At 41.3% G+C, this 23,359-nt stretch overlaps 1 protein-coding gene across 2 annotated transcripts in view; it reads left to right on the plus strand.

The window, feature by feature from the left end:
- SEPSECS (Sep (O-phosphoserine) tRNA:Sec (selenocysteine) tRNA synthase) overlaps positions 1 to 12,265 on the plus strand; it is a 43,145-nt gene extending 30,880 nt beyond the window's left edge. Inside the window, exons 9-12 of one of the 2 annotated variants that reach the window (XR_314241.2) lie at positions 2,635 to 2,728; positions 4,545 to 4,635; positions 6,161 to 6,960; positions 9,595 to 12,265. Coding sequence is in view for 1 of the 2 variants with exons in the window: in XM_005877661.2 (XP_005877723.1) it covers positions 2,635 to 2,728; positions 4,545 to 4,635; positions 6,161 to 6,464 (489 nt within the window). In the remaining variant the exon portion in view is untranslated. Of the gene's footprint in view, positions 1 to 2,634; positions 2,729 to 4,544; positions 4,636 to 6,160; positions 7,387 to 9,594 lie in introns of those variants that run through there. The other variant, XM_005877661.2, reaches the window with a different exon arrangement.
- Positions 12,266 to 23,359: the final 11,094 nt, after the last annotated feature.

Here is a 23,359-nt window from a genome sequence, read left to right on the forward strand (position 1 = left end):
AGTCCCTCCTATATAAAAGGGCGTAGAGCAATGTATACAGTAGGCCCTCCATATCCATAGATTCCAAACCATGGATCGAAATACTTTTTTCTACTTGTGGTTGGTTTAATCGTGGATGTGAACTTGCGATACAGAGGGCCGACTGTATTTATTGAAAACAATTTGCATGTATGTGGCTTTGTACAGTTCAAATCTGTGTTGTTCAGGGTCAGTTGTGTTTATAAGTGTGACCACATTGGTGATTATTGTGGCAGCCATGCTAGGTAGAATAATATTTTAAATTGGTCTTCAATTCTAAAATGTGTTGTTGTTTTCTTGTTTCTATTGTGGGGGGCGGGGGGTGGCGTAGGAGTCTGTGAAAGGTATTTCTGGACTATCAGATTTATTTCTGCTGAGAGGTTGATTTATAAGAATAAGAGAGACAGGTGCAGATTAAGACTTCGGCTTGTAATAGAGATGAAAAAAATCAATATCTAAATTAAAACGTGACTTTTTAACACTGGTGTGCTGAAAGATTATGAATTGTTTCAGTTGCTGGAAAACTCTTAACTTCTTTATTCTATTTTGTTGTTTCACCTTCTGAAGTGAATATTGAAACTAGTTTAAGAAGGAGGGATCAGAAATTTTTATATGTCTAAGAAAAGATACCTACCGCAAGTGTGGTGATGGCCAGAGGGAAGGGGTCTGGCGAGGAATGGGTGGAAGTGGGTAAAGGGGGGAAGGGAATGAAAACATCTGTAATAGTGTCAACAATAAAAATTAAGTTAAAAAAAAAAGATACCTACCACAACTTTTTTTTTTTCTGTTTCTGGTGATAACATTTGTCTCCTTAAATATTTCTCTACATGCTCAATAGATATGACAAATGTGGATGTTAACTTTTTAAATATAAAAATATCAATTTCTTTTAGTGATCTAAGATTTCGTATTTCTGACATGCTGAGATTGATATTATACCCTAAAAATTCAAGAACAACAATTAGCTAAAAAAAATTTCAGGTCAGCATATAAAATATATTGTGTCAACATTGTTTTGTGGTCTTCAGTAGGTTCATTAATAATTTATAAACTTGGTAGAAATTTTTCTCTTCTCTTAATCTTTACCTAACAAAGGTTGGAGTTAGTCGTCTATGTGCTTTAGACATGAAAAAGCTATTCTGAGTCCCAGTGTGGGATCAGACTCTGCAACCCTTACCTTACAGAAAACGGAAGCAGCTTTTGTGACCTTGGAAATTAGAGAAGCATCATTTCCTGCCGTCTCCACATCAGGGTACTCTGTTGGCCCTGGGCTCTTAGGTGTATAGACTTTATAGGTTTTGACTTTGGCTGGAGGAGGTCAGTGCAAATGAGTTGTTCAGGGGCAGACTTTTGTGGACAGATTTTCATTTCAAAACTTTGGAAAGGGCTTACTAGGAGAAAAAAGTATAATTTTAGGTCACACAGTTGCCAATTTAATATTTATATGTAACTTGGTTGAACTCCCACTTCTTACATGTGCACATGAAATTTTGTACTTATAAAAATATTTTTCCTTTATTTTCTACTATTAACTGTGCATTGTTTTCTAGAGTAGGATCATGAATACAATATTTAGTTTTTAGTTGCTCTTTTTAAATTGAGTTTAGAGAATTGTTAATATTAAGTTTATATAATTTAAAAGAAATGCATTTTAAACTACCTCTTCCTAAGTTACTATCATTCTAAAAGCTTGGCACATTTTTCTTGGTGTTGAGGAAATAGTGGTGAAGAAGTCAGAGTCCTTCCTTTCAAGGAGTTTTTCCATTCTAGTAAGTTGTCATAAGCAGTATTCATTTAAGCAAATAAATGAGATAATTTCAGGTTGTGGTATGTATAATACACCAAAATAAGTAATGATGTTGGAATGAGATTGAGAGTTGAGAATGGACAGTCTTCGAGCAGCTTTAATGGGGAAGTAATAAAGGAAGGTCTCCTTAGTCTGTGTCAAAAGGGACCACTCACGGAATGACTGGAGAAGAGCTTCTGAGTCCAGGGGAAGCAGGCATGAAGGTTCTGACACTAGAATGAGCTTGGCATGTTCAGCTGTTGGAAAGGAGGCCGATGTGGCTGGCACTGTAGTAAGTTGCTGAGTTGTGCTTGTTGGCTGAGCCAGATCATTCAGGGCCTTATGGGTGAAGAGTTTGTATTTTTATCCTTACAGGAGGTAGTCATTGGGAGGGACATGGCCTGATTTATGCTTTTAAAAGACCATTCCGTGTGTAGAACAGATTGTTGAGGGGCTGGAAGGGCGGCAGGGAAATCATTTAGAATGTATTGTTGTGGTCCAGGGCAGAGATCGACAGCTACTTGGACTAGAGCAGGAGCCCTGGAGGTTCTGAAAAGAGGATGAATTTGTGACGGATACGTGATAGCCCCAAAGCAGGAAATGTGCTGGTTCATCGCCTTCTTTACCTAAATCCTGTGGTTTCTGATAATTGTGGCAGCTTTGAATCTCACTATAGTGCAGCAAAGTAAAGAATTGCTCCTGGGGCACATGAATGAGTTTAATTTAATTTATGTCACAGACTTGACACCAGTCAGATTTTGTCTTATTAAATTTGGCAGGTTTCAATACATACTTATTTGATTTTCAAGTGTAACATTTTCTTATTGCAGGAAATGTTTTCATATTTGTCTATCCAACTGAAGAAGCTGGCCGAAGCCTACGATGAAAGACTGCTGCATACACCTCACAACCCCATATCTTTAGGTAATTTTTTTCCTTTAAAAGGAAAATCAGCACTTCTGAACCATCCCCAGCAGGAAGCTGGTATTTCTAGAATGAGTATGAATTCCTTCTGGTTACAATGATATTTCTAAATTTATTACAGTATTAATTTGTAAATTGAAAAGGTTTAGTTAGCCTTTGGAAATGCTTTAATGTATTTCTAAGATTTAAAAAAAAAACCTATATTCTGAAAGAATCCAAATCAACATTAAGTATTATAGCAAATAGACAGAAAATAATACTTTAACTCCTGCTTCTAATGAAAATCATTTGGTTGCTAGTAAGAACTCGATATAAATATTAAAAATTTCTGTCAGTTAACAAACACCATAATATTAGAAGTTAAAGCTATTCTTATGTTGTTTTTAATGCTATTATTGTTTGTTTTCTTGAGCATCTCTGTGTTAGCGAATTCTACATTTATGGTAATTTTCTTTGTGTAGGGGCTATGATTTTTGTCATGTAGACAAGAACTGCTGAATAGCATAATATGAATGTTGACTTTTATGCAATTAAGTAACTTGTGAGCTTCATTATATTCCTTTTACTTTGTGAATATGTGCAGTGTAATATGCTTCATATTTTAGGTATATCTGAGGAAAGTTAGTAAATAGTCATTTGTCACTTAAACCTTTTTCAGGAATGGCTTCCGTGGAGAACTATTTGGCCCAGCCAGTCCTTTGTTGGTTTATAATTTATGTAGATGCTATAGAAGGTGATGTGGTATAATTTGAATCCCAGTTCTGCCATGTACTAGCTCCTAACTTCCTTTCCCCATCTATAAAATAGAGATAATAATCCTCACGTGCAAAATTATTAAAGAATGGTTGAGATTATATTTGTAAACTACCTAGTATGGTAAGTCCATCCTTAGGAAATGTTACCTAGTATCAGTGATTGGTGGTATGAACAGAGTGCAGTTTACTCACATAATCTCATAAAGATAATTTTCATTTTCATTTGCAGAAGTTGATCTTATTTAATATTTTATATGTGCTGAAATATATCCCACTTTCTCATTTTACAAGTTCTTAAAACATGGTTGAATTTGACTAAACTGCCATATTGATCATGTCATAGTTTCATCTGTTTAATTGGAAAATTCACTCTTTAGAGAAGTGATACGGAAATTCTGAGTATGTTAATTTATATTAATGTATTTTTGTCTGATATGCAAGCAAATCCTTACTATAATTTATTAAGTGCATACCAATCATGCCACTTGACAATGAATAAAAAGTAATGTCTCTGTGAAATAAACTAGTTACAAAGAGACAAATACTGAGTGATTTCATTTATATGAGGTACTTAGAGCAGTTAAAATCATAGAGACAGGAAGTATAATGGTGGTTGCAGCGGCTCAGGGAAGAGAGAATTGGGAGTTATTTTATAATAGGTATACAGTTTCAGTTTTACAAAATTATAAGAATTATAGGGATGGATGGATGGATGGTGGTTGCACAACAATGTGAATGTATTTAACAATACTGAACATACCCGAAAAATGGCTAACATGGTAAATTTCATGTTATGTGTATTTTAACACACACAAAAGTAAGTATACAGTTTCAGTTTTACAAAATTATAAGAGTTATAGGGATGGATGGATGGATGGTGGTTGCACAATGTGAATGTATTTAACAATACTGAACATACCCTAAAAATGGCTAACATGGTAATTTCATGTTATGTGTATTTTAACACACACAAAAGTAATGTCTTCATTATTAAGTGTTGTTTTTTGAGTGATTTTTTGCTGGTGAACCAAGGCTCACTGTGGTGCTTTTTTCTTTTTCAGCTATGACACTTAAGACACTAGATGAGCACCGTGACAAAGCTGTCACTCAGCTTGGCTCAATGCTTTTTACCAGACAGGTTTCTGGAGCCAGGTAATTATTCTCAAAAGCTTGGATTGATTTGGCTTTTTAAATTATTTGGCTAATAAAGTACCTTTCTTTAACAATAGTCCCCTAAGTATATGCTGAACTACCCCTGAGAATTCATCGTGGAATAAATATTGAGGTCGAGAATCTATAAGTCTATTATATGCCCACCTGTGGACTGCCTACACTTCAAATAGACACAGAAAGATATGAATCTTGTTTATTTTAATAGACATACAGAAACAAAAGTTCATTACCTCTCTATGTTTGTCTTTATTTTCTTTTGTTAGATAATCTTCAGTGATGTCACTTAATGCTGTTAGAAATGTCATTTTCATTACTAAATTTAAGTGAAAGTGTTTTGTTTCTTTTTAATTAAATCTTTATTGTTCAGGTTACATTTGTTCCTCTTTTTTTCCCCCCCATAACTCCCTCCTTTCTTTTTTTTTTTTTTTTTTTTTTGTTAGATAATCTTCAGTGATGTCACTTAACGGTGTTAGAAATGTCATTTTCATTACTAAATTTAAGTGAAAGTGTTTTTAAGGAAAAGCCCATGTCCTAAACTAAAAAGGTTATGCAATTCTTGTCTAAGTACTGTCTTTGAAAAATGTACATTTTGCTCCTTTATGTACCTGGTTTAAAAATTAATTTCATTTTTAATTTGATGATGTCAAAGAAGAATGACTTGTAAAGAAATACCTTGTTCTAAGTATTCCTATTTACATTCTTCTATTACTTTCCTCTGACTACCAGAGGTTAGAGATTTCACATCAAAGGACAACTTTTTAAAATAAAAAAAATTTTAGGAGAATTCAGCTTTTACCTTGATATAACACAGCATAGTTTGATACTTCTAAAATGGTTTTCTTAGCTTTGTTTTTAGTGTTGCCACTATTTGTCTTTATGTTTAAGTTTGTCTTAATTGACTTCTTTGAGAAATAAAAAAGGACTCTTAGAAATCTGCTTATGTCAAGTGTGCCAATGAAATCAAGCTTAAAAAAAATGCGTGTGCCATTACTGATTGCTGACCACTGCCCCACTGTAAGCACTTACATAATTTCTTTTGGATCCTTGCTTTAAAACCCTTATTGCATAGCACTGATCAGATAGGTGTAATTTTAGTTTCTGATTATTTGAGGTGATACATGGCAGTTAATCAAAGTGATTTTGATGTACTAGTTCCACCATTCCATTAAAGTTTATATATATGTGAAGTCAGATTCCATATTTGCTACAAAAACAATTTTCTTTTAACTCTTTGAAGAAGATGTACAGGTGTCTGCAATCCCTAGAGTTTGTACCTCTTTAATAGGAGATAAGTAAATATTAATCACTTTTCCATGTAAAATTGAGTGTGTTGTATACTGTTTAGTTTAAGGCTGACAGTCTTTTTTCATAGACCATGATTTAGGGCTGTTTATAAACTTCTTAAGAAGTAGATGTAAGGCTTAGTAACATAGCTATCTTTTGTTTGTGGGTGATACTCTAATACCACCAGACATATCAAATTGGTAAATTTTTTTCATTTTAGAGTTGTGCCTCTCGGGGCTGTGCAAACTGTGAGTGGCTACACTTTCCGAGGCTTCATGTCACATACAAATGATTACCCTTGTGCCTACCTCAATGCTGCGTCAGCCATCGGAATGAAGACACAGGATGTGGACTTGTTCATAAAGAGACTGGACAAGTGCTTCAAGATTGTAAGAAAAGAACAAAATAGAGAGAGTGATGGATCTGGAGTTGACAATGACCAAACTGAAGATGTGGTTATTGAAGAAATGGGTTTAAAACTAGAGAATGTATCTCTTGACAAGTTTGAGAATTCTTCTTCATGACATGTGAAGGGTTTCTTTTTGATAATTTGAAAGAAATGATGAGGTGACAGTATAAGCACGCAGTTTAAAGACAAGTCTTGAAATTTTTGAATTGAGAATGTCATGGAGAATGTTTGGTCAAGGAATAGAATATGGCCTGATTTAGCCATTGATGATTGTTATATTTTTTATTCTTAGATAGCCTCAAGCATTATGATCCTTAATGGATTATAATACACAATTAGCATTTTTCTAATTGTGAAAATATTTGTCAGTTAAGCATTATGATTCAGATAATTTTTACTAATCTAAGAGCAGTAAAATTACCACAATACTTTTTGAAATGTGTAGACTGTTTCTTCCTAACTATTCTCTACCATTCACAAATTACTTTTGTTTCTGATCACACAGAATTTAGAAAGGTCTCTAATGCTACTAATTTCTAGATATTTGTGGATGTATGCAAGTCACAGTGTACCTGTAAAATGGACACTTCCCAGAGGCGCGTAGTCAAGGGGTAAGCTTTAATTTTCTCTCAACAGCATTGGTTCTCAACTGGGGATGAGTTGCTTATATCCAAGCAAATATCTGGGACATTTTTGCTTATATCTGGGATATTTTTGGTTGTTATGACTGGTGGGATGCTATTGACACCTAACATCCTATAGTGGACAAGACAACTTTCCAAAACAAAGAATTATCCAACTCCTAATCTCAGTAGTGCTGAGGTTGAGAAACACTGCTCTAAAGTAAACTAACTCCTCAAGGGAAGAATTTTCCATAGTGCTTCAAAGAAGATAGCTCTAAAGTGTTATCTGTCTATATGGTATAGACTTCTGGGTAGTAACCAGCATTACCAGTTCTAAATATGTAATTATAAATTGTTTTATATGGCACTTGTGCATCTTTCCATTTGGGTAAATGAAAACTTTATTTCACTGTTTTTGCTTTAAGCAGCCTTTGAATATTGGTTAGTGTGCCCAGGTGTTGTGCACAGCCATTAGAAAGAGTGGTTAACCATGGGTATTTCTGAACATATATTGCTAGGGAAGTGAAAATGATGTAGTGTGATAAACAGGTTTACCCCCCCCCCACCCCCGACCCTGCCCACATGTTCACTTTCTGAGTCTGAAATTCCAGACCTATTGGCTGTAACAATTATTTGTGTCATTGAAGAAATGGACTGATGTCTCCTAGTCTGAGGAATTAGTGAAGCTTTTGAATACACCAAATGGTGAAACTGTGTTTCTAAAGTCCTGCTCTGTGATGTGTTGTTCCTAAGAGGTGCTCATGGGGATAAAAGATCTTGTGGACAAATAATTTGGGGACTTTGCAGACCTGCTTATTGGCATAGTAAAGGTTCTAAGAATTCCTTTGAAACCACTTTGAACATATCCTTATCTGAAGACTTATTGACATCCATTGAACATACTTTTGTAAACACTGCACTAGAGAATCTGCCTTGATTTCTGGGTTGTGTTTTTCTCTCTTGATTGGCAATGTGTGTTATTAAACATGAGCTTAGACAGATACACTCTCACTAAAGTATAAGTTAGAACACTTTAGACCAGGGGTGGGCAAACTTTTTGACTTGAGGGCCACAATGGGTTCTTAAACTGGACCGGAGGGCCGGAACAAAAGCATGGATGGAGTGTTTGTGTGAACTAATATAAATTCAAAGTAAACATCATTACATAAAAGGGTACGGTCTTTTTTTTTTTTAGTTTTATTCATTTCAAACGGGCCGGATTCGGCCCGAGGGCCGTAGTTTGCCCACGGCTGCTTTAGACACTGGCTTGACAACCTTAGGAGTCAAGACTGTTGAGATAAAGTACTTAATTATAAATGTCATATATCTTTAGAGTTCAAATATTGTAAAGATCTGTTTTAAAAAAGAGCTTTAACAACTTATTTTAAAGGAGTAAATCCTGGATTAAAAGTTGCATCATGTTTTCTATGTGAATTTGGGACTGAATTGTAGAACCATAAGCTGAAGTGTCTGCACAGAACCTCTGGAGTCTGTGAAAGGGAACGAGGTGATGTTGCCGGTGTAAATGCTGACAGTGCACTTGTCTGTGTGTAAGCCAGAACTGCTTTACAGGCAAGTGATCGGTATTGTCATCTAAGAAAGGCCAGAGCAGAGAGACTAGCAAATGTTTCTTCTGCAGTGTATCGGCAGCTCTTAGGCTTCAGCTGCTGAATAGATAATCACCCTAATTGAAGATAAATTACATGAGCCCACATGTGAATGATAGATGTGTTATAACATTTCATTCCTGGTGCATAAAATCAGCTGTGCATAAAATGCAGTGTTTATTATTAGCACTTTCTTTTCAGAGGCTTTGGAATTCCAGTTCTATTCCTGCTGGTTTCAATTTGACCTTGAGATCATAGAATTCCTAAGAGTTTTTGAAGAGTTGTTGTAGGTTCTGTATATACAGGCTTTCCTTTACCTTACCCCAATGTTGTTTTCCTTGCTCTCTCCCATTTCCACATGTAAGTATGAAAAAGTATGTACAAACAGTTGTTTATTTTAAATTGCTAGTACTGATTGGTAACCCTCCTCATTGGCCTTAGTTGTCCTGAAACTGGCAGGGGCCAAGGATGATGCCTTTCTGTCATTGACTAAGGTGGCCTCTCTGGTTTTGTGACCCAACTGCTCTTCCTTAGGCTGTCAGGTAGAGTTTTGGAGTTGGGTTTTTAAAGTCACTGTGCTGTGGTAGTCTGCCCAGAAAAGAAAATTGAATAACACAAAATATTCTTTAGGTCACTACACAATGTGTTCCTTATACACACAGAAGGGAAAGGTATTTTAAATCCAACTCTCAATTTGGCTCTTATGTTCTCAGCTGATGAATTCTCACTCTGTCAGGGAATGACATGTGATACCAGCCTTAGGAACTCAGTGTTCAGCTATAAATCTTTCTAGTTAGCTTTGTGTATTAGATGAATGAAGCTATAGAATGTGAATTATTGAATACAGTTTTGTTCAACCAATAGGCACTTGATATACAGAATGGTAAATTTAAATATAAATTAACTTTTTTCAGTGTTTTGCCCCAGCATATAACGCTGCTGTGGCTCTGTTTTTTTTTTCTTTCTTTTTCTTTTTCTTTTTTTTTTCTTCTTAAATGGTCCCAATGGTTACTAGATTACAACAGTGGTGAGATCCTATCCAGAGCCCAACTGGAAGACGGGACAACCCAACCCATGTCAGGAACATCAGATTGAACTTGTATGCGAAATCCTTCCCCAAATAATGAAACCTGAACACCCCAGAAGCCATGGGCAAGCAAACATCAGTCTGAGGATTCCTTCGCCTCATCTTCATTGCACTGCGGAGCATCTCCAGATAGCAGTGCAGTTGCTGGATCAGTGGAGTTAGCCTTGGAGCAACAAGAACTTGCTGGGAGAAATCAGATCTTCCAAACTGAACATGCTTGGCAACAGTTGGGTAAGACTACAGCATTGAGTACTGACAGTGTAGCATCAACAATGGCACAGAAAATACTGTCAGTTTTTGGACATACTGAGGAGCACAAATCACCAGGCTCAAGATGCAAAGAAGAAGCTTCTGACAGACCAATAAGCTGTTATCCCTGAGTAACCTGTTACAAGATAAGTCTGGCAAGGTCCTACCAATGCAGGCTTTTCGAAGGTACAGTAGGTGATAGCTCCTTGAATCCTAGAATTAGCATGATCATAGTAGTGCTGAGCACTAGTAATAGTGGCAAGTGAAAAACCAGACAACAAATTCTCTTGGGTAGCGCCACACAGATCTTCAATAACTCTCTCTGAATACCTAGCATCACCGTTTGTGTGAATAATTATCTACAAACATGGCAGAGGTCTAGAACGACCTCAGAGGGAGTGTCCTGAGAGAGAACAAGTACTTTGGATACAAACACTGCTATATATGCCTTCAGGAGTACAGACAAGTGCCAGTTGGGGCTTGTGAGCAAAGACCTCACGTTATGATGAGCTTGACAAGGAGAGGTTTGGCAAAATTCTATGGTTTTCTTTACCTCAGTGATTGTTGTCCTGATTGTGCCTAGAGGCTTCAGCATTCTTAGTAAGGAGTCCACGTCAGGCGCTTGCACCTCTTGACTATCAACCCTGGTAATGTTTAGCCGCCTCATTAGCCGGGTGGCATCAGGACTTATCATCGAAATCTTACAAAAAGTAACTTAGAAATGAGCACCTCCCTGAGTGATATGTCTGGCTAAGCTATAACAGGAGTCAACTTGAGCTTAAATGCTAGATGGAAGGTCTCATTGACATCAAGCAGATTATAAATGGCCTTAGTGACCCACCTGAGGGTTGGAGAAGATTTGGTATGTAAGAGGCAACTCTGATATACCTGGCTACAGACAAGACTTTGCCTCTATATTTTTGCCCCATGTACCAAAATGGCACAAATATAAACAGTCCAGGGAGAGAGGCAATATGGCTTAGGGACAACTTCTCCAAGTGTTTAGGCGATTGACCCGAGTCAAGAAGAGTACCCAATTCTTTAACTTCTTGAGCAAATGATAAGAAGATTTCTTCTGCTAGCCTATAGGACACTGCAATTGCTGGATCGCCTTCCCGTGACGGTGTATGAGTAGTAGTCTCAGTTGGCAGTTTTGAGAAAGGAATCCCTGGATAAATAGGTCTCCAGCTTAAGCTACACCCCTTCTCTAAGATCTCACGGGTATAGGAGTTGCATGACAGTGTTGGGTAGAACGCTTCTTCTGGAGCTCATGACAGTGCAGTATTGAGGCAAGGAGGTTGAAACCATGTATGAATGCTGCTTGAAAATGTAGCACATGGTCACGTTGCAATTTGGCAAAGTCTGCCATGTAGTCAGTCAGTAGTGAACATGACATGGGTTGATATGATGTTTAAGGACCCAGTGAGTCCAGATCGGTCATCCAAAGCTGTTGGCAGCCACTTGTCAGCATTCCACCCAACACTAGGAACATCAGGTAGAATCACACCCTTGCCCTCAAGCAGGCAAGATAATAACTGCTTCAAGTTTGGGCCAACAGATCTGAGGAGCTTAAACCAGTCACATGCGGCTGTGAGGTCTTCAGCCATCTTGCCTAGCTTTCCCTCTGATAGGCCCGTAATTGCTTCTTGGTTTATCTTAACAAATGTTTGTGAGCCTATATAACCCAGCATCGTGGTTCTAGCTAAGTCTCCCCCTTTTAACCCAGGATCGTGGTAGGCCTTAGGTTAACTGGTGTCTGGCTCTGTTTCTTTAACCACCCCGTAATGAGAACTTTAATGAGGCCTAAGCTATAGGATGTGCTTTTATTTTTAGACGATATGCCTAGGATAGGTTTTAGTAAAATTTACATTAAACAAAGGTAATTTTTTTTAGCCAGTGATGTTACTTTAATATTGAATAAGTAGCTCATTGCGAGAGTTAAATTCTTGTGTTCTTTCATGGAGGAAAATAGCCAACAATTGACACCACCAACAAATGCGGATCAGTCTCATTTTATATACATTCAGAGGAATTGTTTTGCATACATACCCTTTGGTGCATTTAAAAGTTGGGTTTTCTTTTCCCACTTTCTAAGATGTACTGATTCCTACCAAGCCTTTAAATGGTTTTGTTATCCTGTGCACTTCATGAGGCCAACCTTACTTTGTAACTAAAAAGTAATCCAGTTTATGTACAACAAGCATGTCAAACTCAAAGGCTAACACAGGCCAAATAAACGAGGCATGCGGCTCGCAGACCGTGGGTTTGACATGCTTGATGTTCACAGAAGTTTGATAGCCTCTGAATAGTTTGATAAGAACAATCAAATTTGCTGGTAACAGTAAAAAAACCCCAAGACCTCCTGTGAACTGTTTTCGTCCTTATCTGTCACATTATGTGGATTATATGCCTTTTATGGCCGGCCGCTCATAACATACAGGACTAAGACTTACCCACTGCATCTTTTAGTGCCTTTCTTTTTTCACCGTCATGCTCCTTTTGGCCATTATGGTATATACACATGTAAGATGATGAGTTCAAGGCTAACAAATATATCTTTATAATTTCCTACCTAATATTCTACAGTTCAATCTAAGGCCTTATGCAGAATGGAAATCTATTCTTTTTATCAAGTGGTATCAACTTGAACTTTTAGAGAAATGTAAAGAAACACTATGTTTAACTGTGTAATTGTGGGGGGTTTTAGCCATTAGAATTGAAGCTGACATCAGCCTGCTAACCTATTTGTTTTACTAAAGGAGAAAGATGTTTTCAAAAATATTTTTTGCTGTAGACTGTTTAAAGATAAAAATGAATTATATAATTTATTACATGAAATAAAATGTTAAAAATCATTAACAGTACATTGTATCATTTCACCTAATCATTGCTACAGATAAAATCTGTAAGTACAGATAATTAACAGAAAATTACTTGCCCACTTTTTTAGTCAATATCACCTTGCCTAGATATCTGCAAGAAAAGTCATATTTACAATGAAAATCATGAGTCATAGGGGGTGGGAGTGGTTAGATTTTTTTTTTAAAGAGGAAGGAAATGACATTCCAGCAACCTTTTTGTAAAGGATATATTGACTGTAGACAGTTGGGTGCTTAGAAGATAGTCTTTCCTAGAAGAAGCACTTTATCTTTATTTGAAAATAAAATAGATTAGTATCACTTCCTCAGCAGATTTCATTTCTAAATTGTGCTGTTTGAATTTTATAGGAAGTTCTCATTTCATTTGGAGTTAGATTTCTGCACTGGTACATATTAACCATGTGAGCTCACATATTTAACTTCTCTGAATCTTGGTCTCATAAGTGAAATGGGTACAACCTTATAGGATTGAGGACTAAATGAGATGATAGTATATGTAAATGGTTAACTATGAGTGCCTGAAACAGCACTTCCATTAATAACTGCTATAATGCTCTGCACACAGCTATACTACACCAAGTGCTGCTAGATTTTAATTAAAATATATTCATTGTCTAGTTTAGTAGAACTTTTATTTTATTTTATTTTTGAGAGGGAGTCATCAATGAGTTTTGTCCACTCTCCAGTGGAAATTAAAAAGTATATAGTTGGTTTTAGATGGCCATCTCTTTTTATTTCAGTTTTGGTTTTTATGAGTGAGTTACCTTTTGTTGTGCATTTATACTTGAGAATATTCTAAAGAAAACAATATTTAAACTGCACTAACTATGCACCTGAAATGTCAGATTACGACCCAGGAGGGATTATAGAAAAAGTTAGTGTTACAGTGACTTCCACATCGGTTGTATTGTCTGACCAAAGTTTTTGGTATAATCAGCAGATCTGCAAGCATGGCAGTAGTTCATTATAATTAGCCCTATTCTCAGAAGACCATAGTGGAATGATTGATCATGGCTCCCAAATTTACATCTTTAGCAGACCTCCTTCCTGAGCTCCACACTTCTGTGAAACTGATCATTTCGTGGATGTCTAACGGACATCTCAACTTCTACATAATTCCTTGATCTTACCCCCAAAACCTGTTGTACCCACAGCCTTCCACACTTGAATTGATCACACTTCTTCCAACTGCTTAGGCCAAAAACCGTGGACTTATCCTCAACTTCTCTCTCACATTCTACATCTAATCTACCAAGAAATCATGTTGGATATACCTTAGAAACGTACCCAGAATCAAACCAGTTCTCCACTCCTCTGTGCTACCAAGCAGGTCTGAACTGCCAGTGTTTCTTGTCTGGGTTACTGCAGTAGCTCCCTCCCCATCTTGCTTTCAAAGGCTACAGGCACTTTCTGCCTCAGAGCCTTGGTTCCAGCTACTCCCTCTGCCTGCAAATATCTCAACCCAGATGCTTGGCCAACTCCTGCCTCTCCTTTATGTTTTTAATCAGTTTCCCTCTTCAATGAGGTCTACCTAAACTACACTTTTTTATACTGTAGTTATCGCCCCCACTTTAACATTGTCTAAAAGTTGTCTTAGGATTGAGAGTGGAGCCAGGCTGGTGTGGCTCAGTGGTTGAGCATTGACCCAGGAACTAAGAGGTTGCCAGTTTGATTCTGGGTCAGGGCACATGCCCAGGTTGCAGGCTCGATCCCCAGTGTGGGATGTGCAGGAGGCAGCCGCTCAATGATTGTCTCTCATTGTTGATGTTTCTATCTCTCTCACCCTCTCCCTTCTTGTTTCTCTAAAATCAATAAAAATATTTTTTTTAAAAAAGATTAAGAGTGGAGCCTCAATATTACTGTGCATAAGAGTCACGTGGCTTCTTGGTAAAATGCAGATTTGAATTCAGTAGGTCTGGGGTGAGGCCTTTCCAGCAAACCCCTGTGTGATACTGTTGGCCTGTGGACCACACTGAGGAGCAGAAATCCAGCATACTATGTAATGCGAATATTTCTTAGGTCCTACTGTTTGTCTCCCTCCCTCTCTGAAGAACAGAAGCTTCACCAGAGCAGGACCTTAGTTCTGTCCACTCCTGTCCCCAGCACCTAGACACCTGGCACATGACCGACACCCAACTTGGGTGTGAATGGTTCAGTAGGCATTACATATTCATGCAACTGTGAAACCCCATCTTGTCTGATTGAAACTGTTCAGTGGTTTTCCACTGCTTTTAGAACAGGGCCCTAAAAATTCTATCATGTGTGGCCAACACAAAAGGAACTGCTCTGCTCTCCCTTCAAGAAAAGGCCTGCCACCGCTGCAGGGGTGTGCTTGGCTGACAGCCTCCCTGCTCTTGGCTCCTTCAGGGTTGGTCAAAACTCGGTGTTTGAGCCAAAGTCAAGCTCTTGGTCAATTCCGGAGCAGGGTGGTGGTAGAGGGCCGTGGCTCTTTCCACCCGATGCGACTCCTCCAGCAGGCAGGCTCCGCTTCCAGCCCCCTGGGCACTGACTGAACTCTGGGTCTGCATCACAGGCTGATGGCTCCCCTGCCCGGCCTGTCCCCCTTTTCTGTTATAGGGCCTTACTTCCCCATAAACCTTTTGTACTCTATTTTTTTTTAGCTTTTAAAAATATTTATTTTTAAATTATAGTCGACATACAATATATATCAGTTTCAGGTGTATAACAGTGATTAGACATTTAAGAGGTGATCACGAGAAATCTAGGATCCATCTGTCACCATACAGAGTTACTGTGATGTTATTGACTGTATTTGCTGTGCTGTACTTGACATCCCATGACTTACTAAAAAGCTGAGTGTTATTCCACACTCCTCTCCAAAACATTTGGTCATAGAGGCAGAAAGTACTTATAGCTAGAAAGCTGTCAGAAAAAAAACCTAAAACAGAGCAAAACCAAACTTCTCTGTGGAGAAGTGAACTGGAAATGTGCCACCCAGAGCTCCTGGGATCCAGTGATTTAATGAAACGCCCCCTTTGAAGCTGTCCCAGTAAGAAAACAGGCTCCGAGAATGCTGCTCAAGTCAGACTCAGTACAGAGCCACAAGTGGCCAATGACAAGGCAGGGGCTGGTCGGAAGCAGGCAAGATAAAAAGTTGATCCAGAAAATATGTCACACCTTTTAGGTAAACTTCCTTTGTTTCCCTGTAAAATGCATCTACTTCACCCTGGCTGGTGTGGCTCAGTTGTTTGGAGCGCTTGATTCCTGGTCAGGGCACATACCCAGGTTGTGGGTTTGATCCCTAATCAGGGCATATCCAGGAGGCAACTGTTTTCTCTCACATGGGTTTTTTTTTTCCTCCCTTCCTGTCTCTCAAATAATTTTTTAAAAAATCAACCTTTAAAAAAAAGCATCAATTTCTCTTTGTTCCTTCAGTTTCCCCTGCCTGCTGTCACCATGTCCAGTTTATCCCCTATTTGTCATTGCCAGTGACTCAGACCATCCAGGGAGAGAGTGGGTGGTGTGGTGTGGTGAGGGGCTGGGCATGGGAGATAGGAGCCTTTTGCACAGCAACCCCTCATAACTTTTCTTGAAGGCTGATAAAAATACTCTTCAGTTTTAATCTGCTAATTAGAAGTAAATGGACCTGTTAACATTAGGAAAGTCAGCATTTTTTTGTTTGCATTTATGATCATTGTCTATTTTCCATTTATTTCCCATCTATTTGCAATAAGTGTATTTTTGAGCCAACTTGGTTTATGCACTTTCCCAGGAAAAAATAAATAAAAACCCACAATGAACCAAGCTGCTTATATAGCCATCCCCACGGAGCCCAGCGCTTCCTAGGCATGAAATTGACTGACGCACACAAAGGCACCAGGTGCGGGGCCACATGCCACTTGCCGCCTTTTTTTCAGTGTGTGTTCATAATCAGTAAATGGCTGTGGATGTTTAAATGGTTCCCTAATACTGATGGAGAGCGGATGCCATTATAACTTGAACTTGTATCGCCACGCAGATGGTGGAAATAAACATCCAATTCTGCACACAGTTTTGTTTGTCTCTCACTTTTGAAAGACGGACTGAGTGTCAGGCCTACACGGTTCCAGCAGGGGGACTCAGGCGGGGCTGGGGCACCGGAGAGCAGGGCTGCTGTCAGATTCCAGATTGGCGTTTGTGTGGAGAGCCCCCAGGGCAGCCGGCTTCCGGGGGAAGTAGGAGGGGGTTTAGTGTAACCCCACCCCAGAGTTACCAGGCAGCAGCTCCAAATACCTCTTCACACTCAAGATGTACCTCATACTCTTGACCTTCTCTATTACAAAACCATTCTGAACCCAACCATCCCTCCTGGAACTCCCTGCGCCTTGCTCTGCACCTTCCACTTTTCTAGACACCTTGAAAAATACGGGTGGTTCAGCACAGTGGTGATGGCACCAGATTCAATGGCACCCACCTGGCCTCCCTTGCCTGTCCCTCGGATGGCCTCCCTCCTGGGGATCATTAATCTACGTACATTTCCTCAGCACTTCGGGGGACCTTAGATATTTGTTGAAAAAATGAACAACTTGTTCACACTAGAGAAATAACCAATAGGGTTTCACGTTAGCCTATTACGGACATATTTGTTTTAAGTTCAGAATAAAGAGAAATGAATCTGGGCATGTTGAGGGAAGGGAAGTCCTCCTGGCTCCTTAAGATTCCCCTGGAGCGGGGGCGGGGCAGGGATGGGGCATGGAGACTACTCATTGGGAAGAAGGCCAAGCCTGGGAAGGCTATGAGCCATTTCTCTGGGGCGGTGGCACTGACCCGGAATTTGAATACGTTAGGGGTGATTTCTGTCTTCAGGGCCAAAGAAACTGACATGAGTGGCCAAGGCCATGTCTAGCAGGTTTGGTCTGTTTAATTAATGAATTATGCAAAAGCTGGGCAGAACCCCCCCTCCCCTCCAATTGGCTTATTTCCCTTATCCCATCCTCCTTTCTCCGAATCAAATCATGCAGTATCCTTCCCGTTTCTATAGAGTGCTTTCCGGATTACAGAATGCTTTCACATACATTATCTTGTTTTCATCTTCTGACAGTCCTTGGAGCCAGGCAGGGCGAGATGATGATTGGTGTTTTGCAGTTAAGCCCCTGAGAAGTTGGGTGGCTTAGATGGCTTATCTGGCCTCATTCCAGGGGAAGGATCAGGAATCGTGGCTCAGGGCTCAGGGCTCTGATGCCGGCCGTGGAGCTTTCTTGGAAACTTTGGAGTAAGGGTTAAGATCCTGCACGTTGGGGTGGGATAGGGAAGCTGTTTTTAAATAAAGGGCCAGGTAGTAAATATTTTAGGCTTTGCAGGCCATGTAGACTCTGTTACAACTACTTAAAAGCGGCCACAGACAGTAGGGTGGATGAATGGGCATGGCTGTGTTCCAATAACACGTTATTTATGGACACTGACATTTGAATTTCATATAATTTTCATGAGTTTTGAACTATTCATTTCCATACGATTTTGTTCCCGATCATTTAAAAGTGTAAAACTTATTCTTAGCTCATAGGTTATACTGTTATCAGGGGAGTTGAGGTATCCCTTTCCCCACTGAGTCCTGGGGGGTGGAGTCCTTACGATATCAAGAAAAAGAATTTTCTGAGACATGCATGGGAGAATGAGTGATTTCTATTTGTGTGGAATTACACACAGGTTTCCAAAGTCCCATTTCCCTTAATCCAGTCCTGGAAGAAGTGTAGTTGGGGCGTCAGTAGAGCTAAAAGCAAGGCCAGAGTCCAGAGTCTCCGTTCCAGGTTGGAGCCGGGTCCAGTTCAGCATCAGGCTAGTGACAGTCCACTAGTCCATTATGTGTGGTCCACGGCCATGTGGGCGAATGTAGGGGAGCCAAAGAGCGCACCCCCTACAACAAGAATCCCAAGACAGCCAAGAGCACCAGGAGAAGCCAAGAGAGTGAACGTCTTTGTTCAGGGGATTAAATTGACCCGTTCCCAAGTGTGACTGACAGTAAGCACCTTTGCTAGTCCCCCCAACTTTACTGGGCATGCATCTCTCTTCCCTGTGCTGGACCCTGGGGAGTATAAAGTTGTAGCTTCCTGGTGAAGCTGCCCAAATGATATGCCTATAATATTTGGCCTTTTCTTTGCTCCTTTCCTGTTCCTTATAACTAGGTTAATTACAACGGTATCAATACAAAAACATGAGGCTGGCTGGATCTTGCTCAGAGGCCATTAGTGCTGGGCCTCTTTGAGAGCTGGTCGCGTTATCAAGTGTGTAACTTGGGGCTGGTTACCTAGCTAAGCCTCAGCGTCTACCAGATGGGAGAGCAATGCTGATTTGTCCCTTCGGGGACTGAGGAGGAAATGCTAGGACTGCACAGTGTCTGGTGTAATGTCTGTTATACAGTCGGCCCGCAGTACATGGGAGGTGCCGTGATTCAATGATGCTAAGTTGGGGAAATAGTGTCTTCTCAAATCCATGGAAAGGGGACTCTGATCTCTTTAAAACAACCTCAGCCTTTTCCTGCACCTGGTGCTAATGAAAAATTGTGTGTTGAAGGGAAATCTAGACATGCCTACGGGACAGAAATACTTTTTTTTTTTTTAGCCAAAGATAAGTCTTTAAAAAATAATAACTTGTCAGGGATAGAAAGGCTCAAACGAAATGAAAATAGGCTGCATGTTTGGCCTGCTGCCAGGATCTCAAGGTAAGCAGTTTCTGCTTTCTGGCCTTAGTTTCCTCATCTGGAAAATGGGGATAATAATCATAGTCTCTACTTTGTAGGACTGAGGAGAAGATGAATAAGATAATGGCTGTCGAGTGCTTAGCAGATTAGGAGCACAATTCAGAGCACATAAAGGACTCCCTGTCTGCACCTCATCACACCTCCCTCCCAGCTCAGGTTCTGAAGAGCCCAGTCAGTGTTGGTGTTAATGGTGATAGCGGGAGTGGGGGTGGGGGGCAGAGGGTAGTCTATTAGCCAAATATGTACTTTTTATACCTGGGAACTAAGAGACGGTGGACTTTGGAAACTCTCCGCTCCTGGTATCCAGAGGGTTCAGCCCAGGCCTGGGGTCACCATCCGTGGGCTCTGGCATCACAGAGGAGGCTGGGATGGCGGCAGGCGGGAGACGCCTGTGAGCACAGAAGGCTGCTGAGGAGCTGAGTCCAGGAAAAAGTCCGAGTCTGTCCGCTCAGCATGTGTGAACCTGGCCTAGATCTGCCAAAACCTGGCTCCCTGCTCTCCCCTTTCAGAAGCAGAAGCTTGTGACTTGGCACCTGTTTCTGGAACCCTCTATAGACCAATCTTCTTGGATGATTCTATACCCTTGAGCCAGGGGGGGAAGGGGAGGATGTGGTGGAGAGGAGAGAGCAGGGCTCGTGGGTCCCAAGAGGCTGTTTGGGGTGTCTGCCTCTCTGGCCTGAAGTTCCCCATCGTCAGCGGGAATGTGCACCTGCCCGGAGGACTGCTGACACTCCCTCTGACCACACCGCAAGGTGACACTGCATCCTGAGGTCGTGGGTGGTGAGCACCGCCACTGGTGAAGCAGGTGAACTCCTGGGCGAATGCCAATGAGGAAGGTCCTTAGCGGTCCCCATTCTGTTGGACAGCCTCACTAGGGCCAGTCGGCCCTTCGGGTTCAGGGTCAGCTCTGGCAGTGATGTGGGGCCTTCTGTATGGAACCCAGGGACGGAGGTGTGGCTGCTTCTGCCTCATCCCTCTCTCCTGAGGCAGCCTCCTACCTTCCAACTCCAACTCATGCAAGCAGTAGTCACAGGCCAGTGTAGGCAGGGACGGCACAAGTTACAGGTCAACTGGCCTTCGTGGAACTCCCCAGGGCACGGTTGAAAAGGACGGAAGCTGCTGGACCATTTACCTGTCTGACCAAGATTTACTGAGCACTGGCCAGAGTCTGCTAGTTTCTTCCCAGCTTTCACTGGGAATAATCCATTGGAAGGATTAAATTTCCCAGCTTGCCTTGGAGTTAGGTATAGCCACCTAGTAAGGTCAGGTCAGTGAGATGGAAGCTGAGTTATTGTGTGGGATTGCTGGAAAGTTTCCTAAAAAGAGAAGCAATACACATGGTTGTGCTCCCTTGGTCCTAACACAGGATTCAGATATGATGGCTGGAGCTCAGGCACCTATGTTGGACCATGAGGTGGGCATGCCAAGCATGGTGGAGGGGCTGGTAGAAATAATTTGGGCCTCTGATGACGGCAGCTCCATAAAACTTTCCCCGGGCTGCACACCTCCAAACATTTTTCACGAGAGGCAGATACACTGCTATTTTTTAAACTGTTGTCATGAGTTCATGTGTCACATACAGCCAACCCCAATCTAAACTGATACAAGTCCCCACTGTGTGCCAGACGTTCTTCTGGCGGTGACAGCAGTGAGGATGGTGCACGCGGTGCCTGCCCTGTACACGCACGGTCCCGTGGAGAGAGAACTACAGAGGAAACAATCCTTCCCGGAAATAATTGGTGCCGTGAAGTGAAAACAAAATAATATTGAATGAGACATGATTCTAAGCTGTCACATGTTTTAACCCATAGAGTTTTCATGCCAATTCTTATCCCCATTGTCAGGATGGGGAAAACAGGCACAGAAAGGTGAAGCGGCTCGTGTGAGGATACTCGGCCAGCGAGTGGATAAAACAGCACATAAGTGGCGGCACTCAGCCTCAGAAGCCCACACGCTAACCATTGTCACTGCTGTCCCTCAGGCTGGAGAGAGGAAGCATGGCTTGGGGACTGGCACTGAGCTGGCCCTGGGCCCTCTGAGTCCCATCCGGTGTCATTATACCGATGCTCCCCTGGTGTGGCATTTTCAGCACAGCGGTCCAGGGTGTGAGACTTCTGGAGTGGTGCCTGACCCTCCAAAGCAAGCAGCTACTGGCTAGAAGCTGCCTGACCTTTCTGAGCTGAGTCATGCTATCTCGTTCATTGCCTTTTATTGGTAGCAAGTGAGTCATTGGCCCAGATTTAGGGAGAGGGGACACAGACCTCCCCCTTTCCATGTAAGAATATCAAAGAATTTGTGGGCATGTTTAAAACCACCACACATATCAGTGAATCTCAGTAATGGTAACTCTGCCTGGGGAGGCCCCCGGGAAACAAGAGGAGCACAGATGTAATGGCTGGAGCTTAAGCAACCGCCCTGGACCACGAAGACTCCACAGAGACACCAGGAGCCAAGAACATAGCACAAATAATAGGGACCATGTGTAGCTGATCTTTCCAGACCTAACCTTATGGGTGTGTCCTGGGATTTGGGAAGCTGAGGAAGCCTTTGTGCTGGCCTGGGCATCAATATCAGTAGTCAGTACTGGTCAAGTCCCTTCCCTGTCTCCGAGGGCCTGTGAGCTGCCAACCATTGTACCAACTGACTTGGTAAGAACTGAGGAGCTGTGCCCAGTGAAAATTTGCCTGGGCACAGGGGAGTGTTTGTGCTGAGGCAGGGCCAGCCCTGGGGGAATGGGGTGTCTACCAGTCCCCAGGTAGGCAAGGCCACTCACAGAGGAGCTGATGGGAGCATTCACATTTTGGATGCGTGGTTTTGAGGTCATCCTACTTTCACAGGAACTCATCCTAAATCCAGGACAATCTTCTAAGGGGACTCTGTGGAGGGTCCTAAAAGCTGTGGAATTGCCCAAGGTTTGGGGGTATGGACCAGTGCAAGAGAAACTTGGGACTTTGCTCCAAAAGTCTTCCAAGTTCTCCATTCCACCACCCCTACGTAGGAAACAGTGTGCCGCTGGCTCTAGGAAGTATCAAGGGATGGTTCATGGATCAGTAAACATAGCAAAGGTTCTTATTAAGGGCCTAGGCTTTTCATACATTGTCATATGTTATCTGGCTTAGTCATCACAACAATCCTGCAAAAGAAATCATTCTTCTACATAGGGGGGTACTGAAATTGAGAAAGATGTAAATCAACCCAGCCGGTGTGGCTCAGTGGTTGAGCATTGACCTATGAACCAGGAAGTCATAGTTCAATTCCATGTCAGGGCACATGCCTGAGTTGCGGGCTCGATCCCCAGTGTGGGGCATGCAGGAGGCAGCTGATCAATGATTCTCTCTCATCATTGGTATTTCTATCTCTCTCTCCTTCTCCCTTCCTCTCTAAAATAAAAAAACTATATATGTATATATATCTATATATCTATATATATATATATATATGATGTTTATAGATGTCTAAGGTCACAGGCAAGTGTTAAGGACAGGATGGAAGGCCAGAGCTGCTGTTTTCCTTCCTCTGCCCTATTCCAATCCTCACCCCTTGGTGGGATGGAGAAACCTAGGCTTGCACAAGTTTTGGGATCCTTGAGTGACAGCAAATATATGTCAGCAGCTGGCTCGATTTATTTGAGAATAAGCTCAGCCAGGTTCAAGGACAAATTCTCTAGGAGGGGAGCATTCTCAATGCTCAGCAGGTCTCAGGAGATGCCTGGGGCCCCATGGGTGTTCCACCCAGACACTGCCCAGACCATCTGCCACAGGGGACAGCTGGGCTCCGGGCAGCTGGGAAGACGACTGGAGAACTATTTCCCAGAAAAGAACAATGGAAAATGTGGTGTTAGGGGGGAAGGTGGGGAGGGATCTGGAAC

The sequence above is a fragment of the Myotis brandtii genome, unplaced genomic scaffold (genome assembly GCF_000412655.1).
Source record: "Myotis brandtii unplaced genomic scaffold, ASM41265v1 scaffold525, whole genome shotgun sequence".
Lineage (NCBI taxonomy): Eukaryota > Metazoa > Chordata > Mammalia > Chiroptera > Vespertilionidae > Myotis > Myotis brandtii.